This window comes from Lutra lutra, chromosome 16 (assembly GCF_902655055.1).
Source record: "Lutra lutra chromosome 16, mLutLut1.2, whole genome shotgun sequence".
NCBI lineage: Eukaryota > Metazoa > Chordata > Mammalia > Carnivora > Mustelidae > Lutra > Lutra lutra.
Window position 1 is genome coordinate 40,098,821 of NC_062293.1, and position 22,819 is coordinate 40,121,639.

General features: G+C 43.4%; 1 protein-coding gene across 1 annotated transcript in view; it reads left to right on the forward strand.

Moving 5' to 3' along the window:
• Window positions 1-22,819, forward strand: part of MYO1D (myosin ID) — a 352,967-nt gene that overhangs the window by 73,149 nt on the left and 256,999 nt on the right. The window contains exon 2 of the mRNA XM_047708294.1: window positions 21,323-21,531. Within this exon, the coding sequence (XP_047564250.1) occupies window positions 21,323-21,531 (209 nt within the window). The remainder of the gene's footprint in view (window positions 1-21,322; window positions 21,532-22,819) is intronic.

Genomic DNA, 22,819 nt, shown 5'->3' on the forward strand with positions numbered 1-22,819 from the left:
TGGCTATCACCGTGATGTCAAACTGCCGTAAAAGTTTCTAAACATTCTCTATTTCTGTGCTTCCCACAGACTAAGCAACCAGCAATGAGAAGACTGGAGCCCTCAGAGTAACAGTGTTTAGTTTTTAATAAAGAAATAGAGGGACGCTTGAAATATTATATATTAAATAGCGACGGCAAATTAAACGGTTTCAAAGAGTAAGAGTAGAGATGCCCCTAGGCAGCATCCGATTAATTGATGAATAAATTGTAGAGACAGCAATCAGCCTCAACCTCCTGTGCAGGGAGGGAGAGCCTTCAGGCTAGAGATGCCATGGAGAGCCTTACAGAGATGGTGGGACTTGAAATACTTCCTATGAGATGTTCAGATGCTTGAAAATAGAAATTGGATCAATTTTATGAGTAATTGTAGTATCTTGATTAACTAGTTGATGAATTGTTCTAGAAGCCAAAAGTAAACTTGAACATTAGACTGATTAATAGCGTCTAAGTACTGATTTTACCAGATGAATCTTAAGGTCAGCCTTTAAATGCCAAGGGTACTTCCTTGCTGGGACTCTTTCCTTAAAGATTAAAGAAATTAATCTTTGTAAGTAGCAGTACTCAGGAAGGTTCCTCTCAAGAGCTCTGTTTTGCAGATGTTGTTGTGTAACATGGGTTTAATCCTCGCCAGCTCGGTCCTCCTGTTTTAATTCTCCTGCGTGCAGTTGGTATTGCATCACTTCCTTTGCAAGAGAACTGACTCGGGATCCTAGGGCAGGGTAGTTCTTTTTTTTTTTCTTCTTTCATTGTTTTTGCACAATGTCTATTACCTGTTGATGGTATCAGAACGTTCTGTTAGTCATCACCAGAAATTATTATTACACCTGCCAGCTGGTCGTGTGGTGAGCTGTGCATAAGTGACCGATGACTGTGTGTATGTATTTCCCCCCCAAACCAGGCTTACTATCTTTAAACATGAGTCCCGCTTAAAAATTGGATAATGTCCCTTAAAAATGCACTCTCTCTAGCTTCTCTTGAAAAATGAAAAGTTCTGGCACAGCTCGGTATACATTTCAAAATAGGGACCATCTATGAGATGAATAGCTACGTGCTTATATAGGGCGTGTGCTGGTGCAGTGCCCTCCATGTCCTGGGCAGTTCGTTTCTGCTTCCGTTACCTGTGTTGCCTGCCTGGCTTCTGTGGACAGCTTCCTTTGATTATGGCTCGCCAGAACAAAACCTCCAGCTTTACCAGGGCCATCATCAGCTCCCTTTCCCAACTCGGATTATATATCATCTGAAGAACAAAATGATATACAGTTGACCCTTGAGCAACACGGGGGTTGGGGCACTGGATCTCCCCATGCAGTTGAAAACCCAGGTAAAACTTTGACTCCCCAAAACTTAACTACTAATAGTCTACTGTTGATCAGAAACCTTTCTGATAATATAGGTAGTTGATTAACACATATTTTGCATGCCATGTGTGTTTTATACTGTATTTTTACAGCAAAGTAAGCTAGAGAAAAAATGTCATCAAGAAAATCATAAGGCAGAGAAAATACATTTACAGTGTTGTACTACAAAAACTGTGTAAGCAGACCTACACAGTTCAAGCCTGTATGCTCGAGGGTCCGCGGTATGATCCTGTGGCTGTAATAAGATGGTCCTAGAAAAGTAGGTCATTACAATCTATATAAATAAAAATAGTATGTGTGTGTATAGATTTGCATGCATATACATACATATATACATACATACATATTTGAGAATAGGACAGATATTAACAATCTGAGAGAAAGACAGTTGGAAGTTTTTTAATGCTCTTCTTATAACTTTTAAGTTTGCAATTATTTCAATATGAAATTTATTTTTAAAAGTCATAGCTAACTCTCAGCCACAGATTGTCACCAGTGAAGAAGATGTTTCTTCCCTAAGTGATTAATCTTTTAGTCAGAATTTGAGGAAAGGAAACGTTTAAGACCAACCTAATTGATACCATGTCTGACAAGTTACTTTGCAGCAAAAAAATTTTTTTTCTTTCCTCTAGTTGATATTAAGGACAAAACTTGGAGAAAATATTTTTGTATTCATTAATAGCCAAAACAATTTATTTCTGCATCCACTTTTAGCAGCCTGCCATAAGAACTCATTCAAAGCATAAATAAAGGCATTGCCTCTCTAAATCTAAAGAAAGACCTTATTAGCAAAATGTACACGTATTTGCTGATGTGCAGGCACCAGCATATTAGCTTTTTGAAACATGCAACAAATCCGAGCTGTTTGTTCATTTGTGGTATTGGATTTGTGCCAGTTTAGCCCCGCGTTTTGGTCTAATCGATGGTATGTGTCTCTTAGAAGGCCAGTCAGGAGAAAACCTGTAGAGTCCACAGAGTCATGACAGAGGACGAAGATAGTCAACCACAAAACTCATTCTCCTTCTGTTCCCAAATAAAGTGAAACTATTTGGCCTAGACTCGCCAGTATAAGCCCCTTTCAGCTGGCAGCGGTACCTTTGGATATGTCTCTGTCAGTCTTTAAGAACGTCCTTATTTTCTGGCTTAGTAAGATTCCAGGCTCATCTTGTGCTTCTCCCATCCTGGTGATGAAATCAGCCGTTTCTCTAAAAAGCATTGGTTCAATCTTGGTGTGGCATTTAGAAATCAAGATGGGGAGGGAGGGGCGTGCCTGGGTGACTCAGTCTCCCTTAAGCGTCTCCCTGTCTGCCTTCTGCTTGGGTCGGGATCCCAGGGTCCTGGAATCCAGCCCCAAGGCAGGCTCCCTGCTCAGTGGGGAGTCTGCTTCTCCCTCTCCTCCCTGCTCCTACTCTCTCTCTCTCTGCCTCTCAAATAAGTAAACAAAATCTTCCAAAAAAAAAAAAAAAAAGAAAAAGAAATCAAGATTGGTAGTGGGCGTGTTGTCGCTGCTGGTGTGTTACTGCTTTTAGACTTTCTCAGAAAATAGTCCGGTGGGTGGTGCACTGGGGGGGAGACACACACAGATGCGCATAGACCTTTCTGTTTGTGTTCAACACCGTGAGTTCATACCGATAGCTCCCATTTCTTTTTTTTTTTTTTTTAATTTATTTGACAGAGAGAGACAGAGATCACAAGCAGCAGAGAGGCAGAGAGAGGGAGGGGGAAGCAGGCTCCCTGCTGAGCAGAGAGCCTGATGTGGGGCTCCATCCCAGCACCTGAGCTGAAGGCAGACGCTTAACCGACTGAGCCACCCAGGCGCCCCCCCCCTTTCTTTTTAGATTTTTATTTATTGATTTGACAGAGATCACAGTAGGCAGAGAGGAAGGGAAGCAGGCTCCCCTGCTGATCAGAGACCCCGATGTGGGGCTCGATCCCAGGACCCTGAGATCATGACCTGAGCCAAAGGCAGAGGCTTAGCCCACTGAGCCACCCAGGCACCCCGATAGCTTCCATTTCTGTCTGACTCCACGGGGTTTGTTTTAATCTTCTCCTTCGAAATTGGTGAGTTCCTCCTGCAATTGTGAGAGACCTGGCTCCCTTCATCTTACCATTTTACGCACGGTCTCCATCCTCCTGAATGTCACTGATCTCCCCGTGGTGCGGCCACCTGCTCCACCCCTACCCTGTGGGACACCAGACTGCGGACAGACCCAGCCAGCCCTATCCTCCGCCCTGGCTCTGCCAGATGCACTGGTCACGCTGGCCAAACCCTTGACTTTTTAAACTTAGACGGATTATAAGCACAAACTTGAGACAGAGTATTTCCTGAAATTATAAAATCAGAATATTAATTTTTTTTCCTTATTCGGTCACATTGTTTAGTTTCAGTCCTTTTTTCACAGAGAACAGTGGGACTTAAAATTTAGGGACAGCTCTGGAAATAATGCTATTGATAAATAGGCTGAGCTTTTCTTTTACTTTGTGAGATGCAATATTAACAGATGTTTAGGAAAACGCTTTTCTGGGCAGGGTTGAGCTGGAGGATAGCTGCTTTCTGGGGGCCACTAAACTTTTCTCACCAGCCTGGGAAGCTCTGAATTTAATCCTGGTTGCGGTGACACTGAAAAAAATAAGTGTGATAGTATTTGCCTTAAATTGGCAACCGATCTATTTACATAAATTCCTTTCTCAGTTTGGTCTAGCAATAAAAATGATTTAATTTCTGCTCTAGGAACTAAGAAAAAAATAGGGAAAATTATTTGTTTTTTCCATTTCCTGGTGTATTTGATCTGTTTTTAGTTTTTGACTCTTTTCTTTGCCACCACATTCTTCTCCTCTTAGTTCACTTCCTCCTGTCTGGTATTCCTGAGTATAGACAGCACTTGGTTATTTTCACAAGTGCAGAAGGACCGACTGAATAAAGCAGAGTAGCAGAGTATCTGTATCAGATTTATCTTCGGGATATGTTGATTTTCTGTCATTGAATATGAGTCCATTTAATACTTGGAGGTTTTTACAGTTCACCTCTTCATGATTCCAGGTCCCTCCTCCCTTAGTAAAAATTCCCCCTGGATGCCACAGCGTGTACTAGGAATAAGTAAAAATGAATTTGAAAGAAATCTGGCTCACGGTCTCTCAGGAGACTTGAGTACAATATGGGAATAAAGTTGTAAAATGCAACATCTCCTATATCATGGGACAATAAAAACCCTTTGCAGAGTGGTAATAATGGATGTCGTTTGCCTTTTATATCTTCTTTAGGCCCCTCCAAATTCAGCTTCCTCTTCCTTACCATTACAACTCCATCCCAGAACTAATAGCGATTCTTGAGGCGTCCCAGGGAACAGCTTCAGGTATTTCACTCAGGGATGCCGTCTGACCCTGCAGATCTTCCTTTAGGGTCTGCGGCATCAGAGCAGTGACAGTATTACCAGATTTGTACAGGGAAAATTCGGCATGCCCCCAGACACTCCCAGCGTTGACATAATAAAGTGTGCTCATTTAACCTCCTCCTGCCCCTGAGGCTGCTGTCCATTGTCCTAAAGCAAGGCCCAGTAAGTGACAAATTCTACAGTGCTGAAAGGGGAAAGGAAGTGATCTCCTCTCTAGACACAAGCAAGGTTGTTTAGAAAAACCAAAACCAAAAACAAAAAACCTTCCAACTCAAACCAAAAGAAAGTCCCAAATGTAAGAAGTATAAGGATAATGCAAATTTTTAAGCTTTACTTAAAGAAATGTGGCCTTGTTGGGTGTTTGAGACTTCTGACAAAGCCATAGATACCTAGCTGACAAAGTTTCTGGCCATTCATGGATTCATTCATTCATTCAGTAAATTTTTTTGCTGGTTTTAAAATCCTCTGCTCAGTTCTGGGGTAGCTGTTAGTTCACCCAACAGAAACAATAGCCAAACACAGAACTTCGGAGCATCTGGGAAGCTTTCCAGTTGTCCCATTCTTACACAATCCATTCTGTAGGAGAAATAGATGCCCTCCCAGGCCAATGCAAGCTGTGCTTGTAATTGAGATTTCTCAGAGCAGAGATGATGGTTGGGTGATCAGTTTACACGTGTGGTAGTTTCTCGCCTGTAACTGGACATGTGATGTCAACAAAAGGAGGTTTGGAAATGTTTCCATTAACATTTAATAAACTTACAATTGACAACATGTATGAAAATCCCCTGATGCACTCCTTGGCGCAATAAATAGTAGCTTAGTGTGACTTTGCTTTCCGCACTGAGAACGGGTGTTGTCGCAGTAGCCGAAATGGAAAGCACCCAGCCACCTGACTAAGTAACCATTTATTTCTTGTCCGTGTTTCCTGCCGCAGCTGCTGCCCCACTTGGACCCAAAAGCTCCCTGTCTGGTTGTCCCACGTCTCAATTACACCCAGGAAAACCTTGCTGTAACTGTATCAGAACCTTCATATGTTAGGAAAATGGACGTAAGGAATTACAGTTTTTAAAAAAAGTGATCTGGTCTATTGGTTACATTTTCTGTCACTCACTCAATGAGGCAGAGGGACGGGGTGAACCTGTTAGGCTTCCTGTCACCCAGAGAACTGAATATTTCAGTATAGCCTGAGGTGAAGAGGCTTCCTATCCGAGGGTCAGGATGGGGTAAGAATGCAAAGGCATCCTATTTAGTTACAGTCCTCAGACATGTGTGAGGCGATCTACTTGTTTTTAAGAGTGCTCAGTACTGTGGTACAAGTGGTTTATAGTATTTAAAATGCATAATTGTTACCAGTTCATGTAATTGTGCATTTCTGCCAAAGGGTTGTCTGGCTCAGGCCTCGGTCTCGTCCATTTTCCTGGGCAGCGCTGGTTTATAAGTAGGCTAACCCCTTGGCTAAGGCAGAATGCACTTAACCACTTCCCTACACATGCCAGGGAGCCAAATTGCTAATATAATAGGAAATTTTTTTTTAAGATTGTATTTATTTATTTTAAGAGAGAGAGCAGGAGCAGAAGCAGAGGAAGAGAATCTCAAGCAGGCCCCATGCTGAGCGTGGAGCTGGGCGCAGGGCCCCATCCCGCAACCCTAAGATCATGACGTCAGCCCAGATCAAGCGTCAGATGCCTAACCCACTAAGTCAGCCAGGCACCCCTAATAGGAAATCATTTTTAAGGGAAATGGATGGGAAGGAATATATATGTAAAAGTTGAGCCTTAGGTTGGAGAAATTGTATATATCACTTGTAGACTGGAAGAGAAAATACAGTGTCGTGTTACTAAGAGGCTAAGTTTCATTCTTACGTTTTGGTCCAGATCTTCATGTGTATCATCATTAGACACTCAGCATCTCATAGCTAAATAATGCTATTCTGATTTATTCATATGCTAACGTTGTAAAATACATAATGTCTTCATTGTTTCACTGATTTGAAACGTATGTGAGTGTTTAACCATCCGTCTATTAGTCTGACGCTCTGTAGTTCCTGAGGACTCTTACGGTCACTGAGCGTGGTGTTGCTGTGGTCCAGCTTACCACGCTCTGTATTTCCTTCACTAGGATTTTAGGTAAATCAATCAGTCAGTCAAATAATTCAGGACTATTTAAAAGCGATAGGATGGCAAATGGAGACCAGGGCAACCTGCCTACCCTGGTGCGGGTTTGGTAAGCTTACAAACATTTTATGATCTCAGGAAAAGAACGGCTTTCCTGGCTAGGTCAAAACGAAGCCATTTCCGGATTCATTCCCAACAGTGGTAAGTTACGGTCTCTCCCTTGACTGTGAGTCTCCCACCCAGTGTGGGCGAGTCCTGACATCTTCCATCGCTGTCCGCAGTCACAGAGACTCTCCTGTCAAAGCGACCGGCTGACTGAGTGCCCTGTGAATGACCTATGTCCTTCTCACTGCACTGATAGACTTGGAGGTTGAACCCTTTTCCGACACCCCCAGAAGACAAAACAATAAGAACCGAAAAGCAGTCCCTTTCCAGAGGTCAGCCCAGCTGCTGTGTTTGTGGGCATGATTTGCTGTGCCTTGTCCGACAGATTATTTTTTATATCCTCGACACGTATCTTGTTTCCATTGTCATAGAGTATAAAATGTTCTGTTTCCTTTTGCTAGGTAAATGAACAGTGGTATTTGGGGGAAAAAATTGGCTTTTATGGTCAAGAATTTAGTGTGCTGAGAAGGAGCCATCGTATTACTAGTAGTGTGTTTTAACCACACTGTCTGGGACTTCAGTAGCTTGCCCTCAGGTGGGGAAGGTGTTTCTGCTAATTCCTTATACCAGGAAGGTAGAATTGCTGAGTAACAACATCAAATTCAGGTGATAAAAAAAATTAAAATAAAACCCGAATATGTCGGAGCGCCTGGGTGGCTCAGTGGGTTAAAGCCTCTGCCTTCCGCTCAGGTCATGGTCCCAGTGTCCTGGGTTCGAGCCCCACATCGGGCTCTCTGCTCAGCAGGGAACCTGCCTCCTCCTCTCTCTCTCTGCCTGCCTCTCTGCCTACTTGTGATCTCTGTCAAATAAATAAATAAAATCTTTAAAAAAAAAAAAAAAACAAACCCAAATATGTCTTGTGACTTCCTGGGCCGCAGAGCAGGTGCCCTTGGTGACAGTGGGATTTCAGGTCCCCCTCCCTGTGCTCTTGGTACTCTGTGTCTGCCATCCTGGGCACTGGCTCCTTTGTGTCCAAAGGGTCAGGTTTAATAAGCTTACGAGAGAAAGAAGAATAAGCAGCATCTTCCCTTGGCTCTCCCTAAGGAATCTCAGACCCAGCACAGCCTGTGCAGCTCACCATCACCTCTCGAAATTGTGCTCTTCCCCTACTGTCCTGGCTCCGTAGAATAAGCAGCGCTGTGGTCAGCTTGACTGTTCCTGTGAATGACCTTGACCCCTTCCTCTTTCCCACCTTTCCCACCCAGTAAGCCACCCTGTCCTATCAGTGCTGCTTCTGCTCTCAAAGTCTGTCCACTGCTCCACCTCCCCAACGCTCCACCCCCAACCGGAGCCCCAGTCATCCCTTCCCAGGACCCAGGTGGTGGCCTCCTTGCTGCTCTACTGCCAGGCACTCGGTCCTTTGCAGCCTGAAGTCACAGGGCTTGCAAAAGGCAAACATGATCAGTGCTTAAACTCTGCCCCTGAGATACCGTGCAGAATCCATGACACTGCCCGTCTCTCATACCCACCTCTGCCCGCACAGCCCTCGTGCTCCTCTTGCTGTCCTTGCTGCGCTGTGGTCCTGTGTCCTGACCTGTTCCCTCCCTCCACCTGTGCACTGCACGTTCTGTTGCCTCTTCCTGGATCCCGGTCAGTGGCTGTCCTTCTCATAACCCTGAACTGGGGGGAGACAGCTGTGCCTGTTCATCCCTCCATCATGGCTCCCAGAACAGTGCTTGGAACGTGGGCACTGTAACTCCTGAATGAATGAACAAGTGACTACAAAGAAAACTAAAGACAGCAGTAAGAACTTTTAAAGTTAATACTTCTCTACAAGGCATGTCTTACTATTATAACAGAAATATGTTTTGAAAAAGCAAGCATTCTCTAAAAATGTATTTATGGAACATAGGGGTTTTTTTGTTTTTTTTTCTGTTTGTTTGTTTGTTTTGTTTTGTTTTTATTGCAAGAAAGAAAGAAAAAAAAAGGAAAGAAAGAAAAAGGTAAAATAATTCAGCCAGGCCTCTCCTGACCACACTTTCTGGTTAACTAGCTTTTGCGCTCCTGCTCACATGAGGAGAGGTGGCTCTGGAAAAGAGAGGAACCCAGAGAGCTGAACCCCTGCCCATAGCCTTCCCGAGTTTCCTGTGTCCTGTGGAAAGCCTGACCATTCCTGTGGGAGGTTTTCTGACTTCAGAGGGCCCCTGTGAAGTACTAGGAGAATCCCTTCTGGACACGGTGCCAAGCTGGATGGTGATCCAGCATGCAAACCAGAGACAGCTGTGTCGCCGTGAGGGTGAACACGACACAGCACAGGTGTGGCGCCCGGGACAAGGGGACCCGAGGGGAGGAGGGCCATGTCCTGCTGTCCGGACGGCTGGCGGTACTGCTCGTAATAAAGGAGGACTTCGTGTCACTGTGCGTGAGTGCTCCCGGGAACAGAGCGTCTCGTCTCATGGAACTGTCCTGGGAGCTCAGTGCCAGGGTCACCTGCTGCTGCACTGCTGGGCTGTCTCCTCAAGCCTTCTTTTTCGAGTCTTCATTCAGTATATTAAGAAAAAGGCAAAATAAAGCATCCTGTTCCAGGTGCTCGTAAGGCAGAATAAGTCAAGAAGTGCCTAGATCTACCTGTTTGGAGAGTATAAAATCGCTTAAATAATTCAGATGTCAGGAAATTTAATTTTTGGATGTCTTCTTTGAACCCTCCTGCTCCTAAAGCTGGGCTGGATATCCTTTTTCTGAGCTTCCATAGCATCTTTTCTTTATTATTGCCTTAAATCTTTTCTAAAACAGTATGATTTGGGGGTGGTGCGTGTTAGCCCCCAAGCTCATGCATACGTGAGCAAGAGAGAAAGAGAATGGGAGCCAGAGGGAAATGATACATTTTTTTTTAACGTGTCATTTTTAGGGGTGCCTCGGTGGCTCAGTGGGTTGAGCATCTGCCTTCAGCTCAGGTCGTAATCCCTGGGGGTCCTGGGACTGAGCCCCATGATGGACTCCCTGCTCTGCGGGGAGTCTGCTTCTCCCTCCTGCCCCTCCCCCCAACTTATGCTCGCGCTATCTGTGTCTTTCTCACAAATAAAAAATCTTTTAGGGGTGCTTGGGTGGCTCAGTGGGTTAAGCCTCTGCCTTCGGCTCGGGTCATGCTCTCAGGGTCCTGGGATCAAGCCCCACATCAGGCTCTCTGCTCAGCCGGGAGCCTGCTTCCTCCTCTTTCTCTTTCTCTTTCTCTGCCTGCCTCTCTGCCTACTTGTGATCTCTCTGTCGAATAAATAAATAAAATCTTTAAAAAAAAATCTTTTAAAAAATAGAAGTTGAACATTGAAAAATAGGTCAATTTTCAATCCTCTGTCGCTGTGCTTACTCCAGGGCATTGTCTGTCTCTGGCTCTGGCACAATAATACCGTGCCTTATTCTTCTTTGTAACTCGGGCTCTTGGCACAGTGCCTGGCACATGGCACTTACTAGTTACTCAGATGATTATGAACGCACACCATCAGTAACTAGCAGAGCCAGGATTCAAACCTAGGGCTCCGGGGCTGGAGGACTCTGACACTCCTAATCTCTCTAACAAATAGCCCCTGCCCACTTCAGGACGGTGCCGTCTAACAAAGGGGGTTAAATGAATGAATTCCATCTCACGGAGACCATGATTGTGCCAGAAGCAGCAGCAACAAGATGCCTTCACCCTTGGGAGAAAGTCTCCTCTGAGAACTAGGGAAAGTGAATGGAGCATGTTGGAAGCTGGCAGGAAGCTCACGAGCATTGCACAAGTTTGGTACATCGATAAAGAGAGGGGTCAAAGTTTTATGTACTTTGAAATTAAAACGGCAGTATAAGCTGTCGTTTTGAAATCGGCCAGCATCATTGGTTTCAAAACCCACACCCAGCAAACAAACTGTAGTTGAAAGTACGAATTGCTGCAGCCGGCCTCTCTGGAGAATAATTTGACAGAAATTCACAGATTTAAATTGCACGTATCCTTTGACCTGGCGACTTCCGCTCTGGAAAGGCGTTCTACAGCAATATGTACATGTATGCACGAAGAAATAAGATGCCATTGTACTTACGGTTGCACTGTTCATAGTAGAAAAGATTAGTAACAACCTCAAAGTCCAAGACGGATTATTAAATTATATAACTTACATAATATATAAATTACATAACAATGCAACAAAAATGATTATATAACTTTAATTATAGGTAATGAGTTCCATAACAATACAACAACAAATACATGGATCACATAACAAATAACATAATTAAATATGTTATTTCGTGTTCACCCATGAAATCAAATACCATGCAGGCAGAAAAAATGAGGTTTTTCTCTATTTACTTATATGAAACTATCGCCAAGACACAGGTTTTAATTAGAGAAAAAATATCATTCATGTAAAAAAGACTGTGTCTGTGTGTGTGTGTGTGCGCGCGCGTGCCAGACCTATTTCTAGAAGAATTCACAGAATACCTCTGGCAGGGGAAGCTGTAGGAAAATGAGAAGCACTTCCTACTCTCTGATCATTTATATCTTCTGAATCTTTTACTAGGAGTCTATATTGCCTGTTCAAAATGAATAAATAAAAATCTGGGGTGCCTAGGTGGCTCAGTCAGTTAAACGTCCAACTCTTGACTTATGCTCAGGTTGCAGTCTCAGGGTCCTGGGATCCAGCCCCACCTCTGGCTCCCCGCTCAGTGGAGAGTCTGCTTGAGGACTCTCTCTCCCTCTGCCTTTGCCCTTCTCCCAGTTTGTGCTCACATGCATGCTCTCTCTAAGAAATAAAAACATCTTTTAAAAAAATCTAAACCTACTGGAGGCCTGGATTTTTTTTATTAGCAACTTTATATTTTGATATAATTTCACATTTATAGAAGAACACAAGAACTCCAAGAACCTTCCTAGGAGTGTGCCTCACATTTTTTGGTTATGTCTCTTTAATTGCTTAAAATGTGGGATATCATTCAGCCTTTCCATTTTCTTGCCTGTGAAATTCTCCAGTTATTATGTACAGTGTCCTTCCATGTAGGTTTCTCTTATGATTCCTCCTGATTAATTCAGGTTGTATGTGTTGGGCGGATACCATGGCGGGGGTGGGGGGTGATGTCCTCACAGCTTCGTATCGGGAGGCACTGTTTTTATCTGTGTTCTAAGGCCTGTGGCTCCAGGAAATAAGGCTGTCCTTCAGGGCACACACAGAAGCTTTTATGGCCTTTTGCAGCACTTGAACTAGGAATTTGAATCCCTGGGCCCTTCTTTACATTTATCCTTTTGTCCAGTGACATGAGGAGTTACCAGCCAACCTCAAGAATTTGCTAGTTTTCCAGATATCTTCTCAAATACATGCACAATCCAGCTCCTTACTTCTTAGATAAGATTAATTATGAGTATCCCATGCAGGGGGGCCTGGGTGGCTCAGCTGTTTGCCTTCAGCTCAGGTCATTATCTTAGGGTCTTGGGATCAAGCCCCACGTCAGGGCTCAGTGGGGAGTCTGCTTGAAATTCTCTCTCCCTCTCCCCCTCCTGCTCATGCCTGCTCATGCACTCCCTCTCTCAAATTTTTTAAAATCCGATCAGAGAGCCATTTCCAGAAACTCTAGAACTAACTCAGAAACCTCATTCTTAAAATTCTGTCTGCAACCACTCTTGGCACAAAATCTGTATTAGTCCGGCTGCTCCCGAGAAAAAGAACCAGTAGGATGCGTGTGTGTTTATATATGCACATAGAGGACGATAGTTTCCTTTAAGTAAATAGGTTATGGAGGCTGAGGAGTTCAAACTCTGCAGTCAGCAGGCTGGGGTCCCAGGAGAGCCAGTGGTGCACGTTCTAGTCTGAGCTTGGGTATGTGGGCAGGAGAAGATCTGTGTCCCAGCTCAGAGACCATCAGGCTGAGAGACAAAGCGTTGTTTCTTCCTCACCCTTTCATTCTCATCAGGCCTTCTGGATTGGACGAGAGCCCCCACACTGGGGAGAGCACTCTGATCAGTAGACTGATTCTCATGTTGCTGTCACCCAGGAACACCCCCACAGACATACCCAGGATACTGTCTGACCGAACGTCTGGGCATCTCATGGCCCAGCCAAGTTGATACACAAAATTAACCATCCCAGGCACACGGGTCAGTTTGTGTCAGTAGTGGAGACGTTAGCCTTGAGCATCTGGTTTAAGGGACCACAGCGTTTCTCTCCCATACAATTTGTCGTCTTTCCCTTTGTAACTACTAAGTAATTTGTGGGGAGACACTTTGAGGCCATGTAAATACCCTGTTCCTTGTCCCACCTTCAGTTCCCAGTTTTCCCATGCACTGATCGTTTTTTTTTTTTTTTAAAGATTTTATTTATTTACTTGACAGAGAGATCACAAGGAGGCAGAGGCAGGCAGAGAGAGAGGAGGAAGCAGGCTTCCCACCGAGCAGAGAGCCCGATGCGGGACTCGATCCCAGGACCCTGGGACCATGACCTGAGCCGAAGGCAGAGGCCCAACCCACTGAGCCACCCAGGCGCCCCCACTGATCGTTTTCTAATTCACCTTGCTCCTTCCATATTTCTTAATTGTCATTCCACAATAAGGAAGAGTTTTTTCTTCTCCAGTTCTATTTGAGATCAGTATGGACTCCTAGATTCTTTCTTTATTCGGGGGACTATGTCACTGACATCCCTTACTTCATTGCTCCCGTGGTTCCAGGTTTTGGCCAGTAGGAGCCCGTTCACTTTGGTGCCTATTTCTTTTGACAGGTCCCTGTCATTCTCTGAGTACTCCCCTACTTTCTGGCTCAAGAAGATGTTCCAGACTCCCCTTGTCCTTCCCCACTCTCATCTCCAGAATCACCTCTTCTCCACGGGACCCTAGGTCTTTTTAGTTAAGAATACAAGCCAGCGTCTGTGTGTCATTGCTTCTAAGCTTCCTCAGAAGGCAGAGCTAAGAAGTGTGTGTGCACATACACCTGTCCCTGCCTTCCCCCTTCCTTCGCCCTACCACACACGCTGAGGTCAGACGGATACCTCCAGTTCCAAGCCAACCACCCCCCCCAATACTTTGCAGCTTCCTTCCCGAGCAGTGAAAAACCTGTCTCACAGGGCAAGTCCGAATAGATTCTATTTTAATTACATTTTCCTGGAATATAAGTTACTATTTGTATCTAGATTATGTGAAGCTGCCCATGTGAAAGGAAAGGTTCTCTTCTGGTAGAACGTAAAGATATGGCCCAATAAAAACTAGGTGATAGCGTGCTATACTTAATCTCCCCACCTCCTATGTTTGACTCATGAGGAAATAAGAAAAGTGAAACGAAGTACATAAATCTTTTTTAAAAAACGGTAATGATGGTGGGTGATTTAGTCTTGCACACTTGATGGCCTGAATTTTCTCCCGAAGCAGGATGCAAACCATTTGCTGAGAGAAGGGAGGAGGGCTGAGAGGACTCATTCCTTCGTCCCTTCATTTTTTTTTGATTCATCAGGTACTTAACCAGCCCCCTCTAAATTCCAGGCTCTGTATTCCATGCTGAAGATAAAGCAACGAGCAAGGTAAATACAGTCTGTATGCTCTGGAGACAGAAAGCAAACAAACAAGAAACTTCTTGTGGTAACTGCCATAGAGGAGACAAGCGTGGGCTGCTGGTGGGCTGGGCGCTTCACGTGGGGAGAGATCTCGTTTTGTTCTTGGCCAGAGCACAGTCCTCAGGAGGAGTTGGCGTGAGAGAAACCAACATCTGGATGTCAGATCGGCTTTGCATTGAGGCTTCCTACTGAAGAGATTTAAGGATAGGAATGAGCATTTCGATTTCTATTTCATGGAGGAGGGATCGAAAGGGAGTCACGCCGATAAGGATGATCCAGGCGATGGGGAAGACACCTGAGACTTCATATGCTTGCTCAACACTGTTCACTCGCAGCATTCCCGACCTGGAGAAAATTGTGCCATATTGTTGGTTTCTTTAATTTCTCTAAATGCAAGTGAAACCAGGCCATTTTCATGGAATTTAGTTTGATATAACTAGTTGAATTCATCTCCTAGAGTTGCTGTAACAGAATACCACAACCTGGGTGGCTTAAAAGAAGAGACCTTTCTTATCTCACAGTTCTCAGGGCTAGAAGTCCCAAGTCAGGGGCCATGCTCTGTCTGAATCTGGTAGGGGAGACAGCCTTCCTTGCCTCTTCCCAGCTTCTGGGGGTGACCTTGGCTTGCATCTGTCTGCCTGTGTCATCACATGGTGTCCTCCCTGTCTGTCACCGTCTTCACAGAGCATTTTTCCTCTTGTCATCATCCAGTCATGTTGGATGAGGGCCCACTCTGATGACCTCATCTTGTTTACATCTGCAAAGCCCTGTTTCTAAATAAGGACACTTACACGGGTACCAGGGAGTAGGACTTCGATATATCTTTCTGGGGGGAGGCCACAGTTTAAGCCATGGTGCTGATGGTCCACGGTCTTTGTTTTTCCAGGTGCCTGGTCTGTTTTCTAACACTGTATATTGACATATGTTGTTGGCGTCTTTGCTGTTTTGAAAGGTCACCCTTGCCTTACCAGAGTCTTCAGGAACACCTGTCATGTGATCACCGTTACCTCCCACTTCTGTACTTTCTTCTTTCTACTTCAGCTCTGTTTTTCCACATTGTTTTGCTTATTTTTCTCTACCTTCTGGCCCCTGTGTTCAGCAGTGTCCACTCCTATTCTCCTGTTAGTGTATCCTTTGTTTCTCTGTTTTCTCCTCTTCTGTTTCCTTCAGCTCTACTGGTTTCCTGTCTCCTTTCCCAAAAAATCATTTAAAATATGATTTCTCTATTCTTAAATGATGTTTTCTTTGATCTCCTGGTTTAATGGATTATATTTCCTTTACATTCTTTGCTTTCATGCAGAAATATTTTACCATAAGTTTTCTCCTTCATGATATACTTATTTTTCATGGGTATTCTTGACCTGCCCTTTGTCAGTTTCTTTTAATCCTTTTTTCCTGTAACATTGAACTGCCTACTTCTGGAGAATTCCTCAGGGCCTGACGTTTGCAAAGGTGCCTCTTCTCTCGCGACGACCTCCCTCAACTATGTCGACTTTCCATGGCACTTCACAACCATCCTCCATAAGTCATCTTTCAGAGTTATGGCTGGGTTTTTGTTTCCTAGTAGGTAACGTTTTCTGGCTTTTCTTCATTTTGTTCTTGATGATTCAGAGGGTTGCAATAAGGCCAAGATAACCTAACTCTGTCCTCCTTAAATGGGAGTCCCTTAGATGGTATTTGAAGTTGATCCAGGACCCAACCCTAGAGAATTTGAGTGTTTAGAGATCATGAGAAAAGAAGGGGCCAGCAAAGGAGATGGGGAAGAGGAAAACTCAGAGAAGGTGGCCCCACAGAAGCCACGAGAAGAGTGTGTTGAGGAAGCAGGAGTCCATGTCAGAGACTGCTGACACACCGACTTAAAGTGAAGACAAAATCAGTTGGGGGACTCAGCCATCTCACTGGAAACTAGCTTTGGGCAGCAGGCTGGAGTTGCTGGAGGAGACAGTAGAAGGCAGAGAGATGGCTTGCGCAGGTGAATACGTTTCCTAGGCAACACGATGTTCCCAGCAACTCAGGATTTCACATACATTAAAGAGGGAAGAAAAACAGGCCAAATCAATGTGATTAAGCAGCTCCTATCTGAAAGCATGTATGGTCTCACGAAATATGTAGTATTTACTCATGAATGAGAATTCTGTTGAACACTTAGTATACCATTCACAGAGAATTTTCCTCCTGATTACAGTTGATTTCATGTTGTTTAAGAAGTCAATCAAGGACAGCACTGAATTCTGTTAGTGGGTGAACTGACCTTAGAAGCCTTGAGGGTCCCTCTGAAATCTCATCATCTGGAGTAAATTCCCCTTTCTCCTCCGCCCAGCTCAAAGTTAAAGATATTTTTGCCCTTCGTATTCAATAAGTCTTCAGATTCTGTTCAAAGTCCCTTTGAAGTAACTCAGATTTCTCTTTCCCTCCTTTCTGGTGCCATTCTCCTCACTGAGGACCAGCCTTATTGACCTCTTTAACTAGAAAAGTCTTCCCTGATCCCTTGTTTCCAGTCACATCGAATGGCCAACTGAGCCATCAGATCCAGCTCCCTCATACTTTTCCAGCGGTTGCCTGACATTCCCTGACACACGCTTTCTGCTCGAGGAAGGCCAGCCTCCCTCTTGTTCTTCCAGTCTTTCCATGTGGCCCTGCCTTCATGCCAAAATTCCTGTGGAGTTCACCTTAGTCTACAGGTAGCGGTTCATTTTCTGTAGTATCAGCTGATGTGCACACCCCCTGCCCTCCTCCAGGGTCACACTTCCCTGCACGGTCATGCCCATACATCTCGACTTCCTGTTGTGGCTTATCTTTTGTATAAATGACGGGCAAATTAATGGAACTATTCTTTTTTTAAGTGTTCCAGAATTCCGGTACGAAAGACTGTTGTCCTCCAAAGGCATTCACATCTTTCTTCTCCACGACTATTCATTATTAATTCAAGCACATTTTAGGACGCCTGGCTGGCTTAGTGGGGAGAGCATGCGACTCTTGATCTCAGGGTTGTGAATTTGTGCCCCATGTTGGGTGTAGAGATTACTAAAAATTAAATAAACTTAAAAAAAAAAAAACACTTTTAGAACCTTGTTTCATTCAGAAGCTTGTGAAAATACCAGGCCCATTCAATAAATATCTTTAAGCTTCTTAAAGAAATTGAGGTGTTGTTGTTGTTTTGAGAGAAGGAGAGAGAGAGAGCGGTGTGTGTGTGTGTGTGTGTGTGTGTGTATGAGCAGTGGGTGAGGGAGAGGGAGAGAATCTTCAGCAGGCTCCACACCCAGCGGAAGCCAATGCGGGGCTTGATCTCACGACCCTGAGATCATGAGCCGAAATCAAGAGTCAGACGCTCAACCAACTGAGCCACCCAAGTGCCCCAAGAAATTGAGTTTTAAGAATCAATCATTGTTAAGGTATTTTAAGTATTTTGGAAGTTCTGAAGAAAAAAAATCTGAACAGAGCAAAGACCAAAATGTCAGTGTTGGAGATGGAGTATCAAGAATGGCTTCCTGGAGGAGCTGAGGCTGGGGCTTTTGAAAAGAGTGAGAGTCTGCTGAGCAGACAGGGGAAGAAGAGACTGGTTGGGGACAGGGTATTCTAGGCAGAATAGACCCCGTAGCCAAACCATGAACTATAACATACCTTGGGAACTCTACGTAGCCCATTAATGTAGAGCAGGAGTGAGTGAGGCAGAGACACAGGGGGAAGGGACAGGGAGGGTTTGACAGGTTTCGGAGTTGTGGGACTTGGTGTTCTGTTTCGAAACTCACTGGAAGGGGTGTGCTGCGACTATCTTTGCCAGGACATTTCATGCCTTTATTATCTTACCTGTTGTATTGTTATTATTTATTTGCTCTACTTCCCTGCTCTTTGTTCATTTCTTAATTCCCAGAGTCAGGCCCCGTGTCTGGCACACAGTAGATATTGAATAAATGTTTGACGAATGCATTATGAAAGTTTGTCATAAAAGCTTTGCACACAGAAGGCATAAAAATGCCTTCCTTGTGGGCGCCTGGGTGGCTCAGTTGGTTAACCAACTGCCTTTGACTCAGGTCATGATCCCGGAGTCCCAGGATGCAGTCCCGCATAGGGCTTCTGGCTCCATGGAGAGTCTGCTTCTCACTCTGATTCTCCCCTCTCATGCTCTCTCTCTCTCTCAAATAAATAAATAAAATCTTTTTTTAAAAATGCCTTCCTTGTTTTTTTTGTTAGAGTTGGCATCACCTTATTTGTCATGGAGGATAATTACAGTAGTTCTTTACAGAAGCATACCAGGCAGGTGACTACATTACTTTAGTGCTAAGTTCTTAACCTGAGGCTTTTCCCAAAGCAAACTGGACTATCCGGTTGTTGTTAAAGTGATACTGGCACCATCTAGTGGTAATTTTAAGCCTTACCCAAATTGAAAGCTTCATTTGTGATAACCAGTTTCAAACAAGTTTGTGACATTTTATAAATTACCGAAGTACTGTATTTAATACTCTATTTTGTTGACCCTTTGCCACTCTCTTCACATGAATAGTTATACATTTGCTGGTTTTATATAGCTATTTTAATTGTGTTTTACAAACATGATGTCTAGAAGCTTTGATAAGCAGAATATCCTATTTGAAATAAAATGGAATTTCATAATTAGGCAGACCTGGAGTCTTAGACCAGCATTCTGATCTCAGATGCTATGTGCTGTGTGTTAGTTCACAGAGTTGTGAGGTAATCTTTTTTTCTTAACATACTTATTTTATTTTTCCTGTTTGGACAGTGTCTCTAAAACTAAAGAATCATGTCCTTTTAATTCTTATCCTTGAAGACAGCTGTTGAGTGGTCCTCCAAGTTTTCAGGTTAAGCCAGAAGGGCCTGGGTAGTGAATGTTGCTTTTTATTATTTTTGTGGGTGTTTGAACATGAGTTACGTGGACATTTTGCTCGTGACTTGTCATTCGTTGATTAACAGCTGAGGCAGAGAAGCAGATTATGATCACTGAATTAATTCCTCATGTGTAGGGATTGCTGTGATTTAAGTAGCAATGTTAATATAAAATAAAAGCATTTATTAAAAATATTTTTCATGCAGGGCATAATTGGAAACATAAGATTAATTGCCCCTTTTTTTTTAAGTACTCAATGCCAAAGGGAGGGAGGGGTATAATTATCTCCATTTTACAGATGAATCTGAAACATATGGAGGCAAAGTAGTTTTCTCAAGGTCTCACAGCTATTATATTTGCAGCATGAGCCTTCAGACCCAGATGTAGAGGACCCCAGAGTCCAGGCTTTTAACCACCATGTAAACACTGCATCCAATGAGGGAGGATTCACAGGAAAACCACGGTAGAAAAATGCACAAGACAACCTTAAAGTGGTTATTAATAGCTTTTACTTAAATGTACACGGCTTAATAAAAATCTTGGCTTTAATTTCTTGTTGACATTATCAGCATCTGTTTGTTTTCACTCCGAATTATAGCCAGCAGCCTTCATTCCATTGTGAAGGAAGTTGAAGTTTCTTGCCTTGCGCTCCCAGAGAATTAGTTCTTTCCCAGCTGCACTGGTCCTAGGCAAGAGTGCTTCCAGGCACGGTCGCTGTCTGTTGGCGAGCATTTTGCCCGACTCGCCACTCCCTTCGTTCTCAGATACGAACTCTGTGTCTACCTGTGCCTGTTGGCAGGGGCGGGTGTTCGTGTAGAAACCTCCGTTTGAGTGTTGGCCTGGTTCACGGATATCTGTATGTGTGAGTTAATGTATAAATAGTGAATAGATATGGGGCTTCTAAGTTTTATATTTAAATTTTTTCTTTGTAAATATAGACACATAATTCTGTGCGGTTGCAATCATATCATGTATGCCGGGTTGTGTTTTGTCTTGTTTTGTTTTACTCCTTTTTCCTTTGTTCCTCTGGCTTCCTTCCATCCACCCACGTGACCTTCCTCCTCATCCCCCTGTTGTATGTGTGAAAGGGTACATAAAACATCACAAGTAGTCTCCCCTGTTTTTCCATGCTTGTGTCATCATTTATCAAATACATTCACGTATAGTTAGACATCTAAATCATCTATGGGGCACTGTTCTAGCATTTTTATGGTAAAAAGGTGTGATCATATTATAAATACTTGAAAAAATACACTGCCTTTCAACCAGCTATCCCACAGAAATAAAAGCACTGATTCGTAAGATTATGTGTCAAGAGTATTTTCTACAGTATTATTCATAATATCCTATTTGAATAATAGCAGGAAGGAAGGGGGATGATTGAATAAAGAATGATAATCTACACTGTGAAATTTTAGGCAATCATTTAAAATCATAAATTTGATGTGTGCCGGAACCATCTCTTCTACCGTTCTCTCTGTTCCGCATTTTGCTGTTCTTATTCCTTTATTGACATTTTAGTGTGGTTTCAAGAGGAAGAAAAAAAGAAATGTATTTAGGCAGTTTTCTTTATCATTGCAAATCTGGCTAAGTAGATTCCAAGACCTGCTTTAACTTCTATTTCTTTTCTGACTAGAGCTCTTCTGTAGAGCCCCTTCTGATCCTTTCGTATTTGGAAATAGGGAACATCCAGCCTCCCCCAAATTAAATTCTTTCTTCTTTCTTGGCTTTTAACTCCTACTAGTCTTTCCCACCAGCAGCATCTGAAGGGGCAAAGCCTTAAGCTTTGTCTCTAAAATTAATTCAAGAATCAATGAAATGTCAGTTCAGAAACTGTTCCTGGGACACCTAGGAAAGACAACATTTCTCTATAACCGACCCACTCCGCCGCTTCTTTTGCTTCCTTACAGATTTGAAAAAGGGCGCATCTACACATTCATTGGAGAAGTCGTTGTTTCTGTGAATCCTTACAAGCCGTTGAACATCTACGGGAGAGACACGATCGAGCAGTACAAAGGACGGGAGCTGTACGAGAGACCTCCTCATCTTTTTGCAATTGCGGATGCTGCTTACAAAGCTATGAAGAGACGCTCCAAAGACACTTGTATTGTGATATCAGGTATTCAGAGAGGATCCCTGTGCTTTCAAGGTCAAAATGCATTTCACTTACTAGGTGCTCAAGGATCCAAACTGCTCAATAGATTTTTTTTTTTTTTGAAGTTAGAAACCTACGCAATTTTATAGGAGAAAAAAAATTGTAGCAAACACCAAATCATTCCTGACCAATGCCTCATCTTGGTTCATTTCCAAATCCATGTTACATGTGGATACACTTTCTGGTCATGAAAGATTCTTCCTCCCATCTCAATGACATAAAAGTACTGGATAAAATGTAACAAAGATTTTTTTTTTAATATTTTATTTATTTATTTGTCAGATAGAGAGAATGAGTGAGCACAAGCAGGGGGAGCAGCAGGCAGAGGGAGAAGCAGGCTCCCTGCCGAGCAGGGAGCCTGATGCAGAACTCGATCCCAGGACCCCAGGATCATGACCTGAGTTGAAGGCAGATGCTCAACTGACTGAGCCACCCAGGCATCCCAACAAAGATTATTTTAAATGATAACAGAATGAAAGGAAGAAAATGAAATCCTGAGGTACAAGTCAAAGGGAGTTAGTGTCAAAGAGCATAACAGGCATGGGGACCAGAACTGGGCCATCCTGGCTGGAGGCTGGAGCTTCAAAGTCCGAGGAGCAGGAAGGTGGTAGACCTTGTTGGAGCTGAGCTCTTCCCGGAATCTCGGGTCGTGTGAATTGAGGACTGGGAAAATATCTGCGTGCTGGCACAGGACGCCCTCGCCCACGCCGTGGGGATTTATTTTGGTCATAATAATACCTCACATCTGCATTAAGGTCTTTATACTTTCAAAACTGCTTTTATGACTTTATTTCATTTTGGTTATCAAAACAGTTCTGAGTGCTAAGACCGTGTTTCTACTTTTTAGATGAGAATATTAAGGGTCGGAGGAGTTACAGTAACTTAGTGTTGGAGAATTATATCCTAAGACTACATTATATTCAATTAATGAAAGCAGTATTACCTGAGTATAAAAGGAAGGAGGAAATAAACAATCCTTTAAGCATATAAAGTAAAAGCAAAATGTCCCTCCCCTTTGAATATCTTGTTAACCCCCAAAACTCCAACAGTAACAGCTGTGAATTTAGTATTTATCCTTTTTATACATTTTCTGTGTATAATACATATAGTCGTACATTCATATTAAATTATAAACTCTAATTATGTTACAGAATTATAGCTGCTATTATTCGACTTTTCTGTTTAACAGTATGCAATGGGACATCTTTTCGTTAGCACAGCTAGAGACGTGGGGGCTCCCTGACAGCTGTGT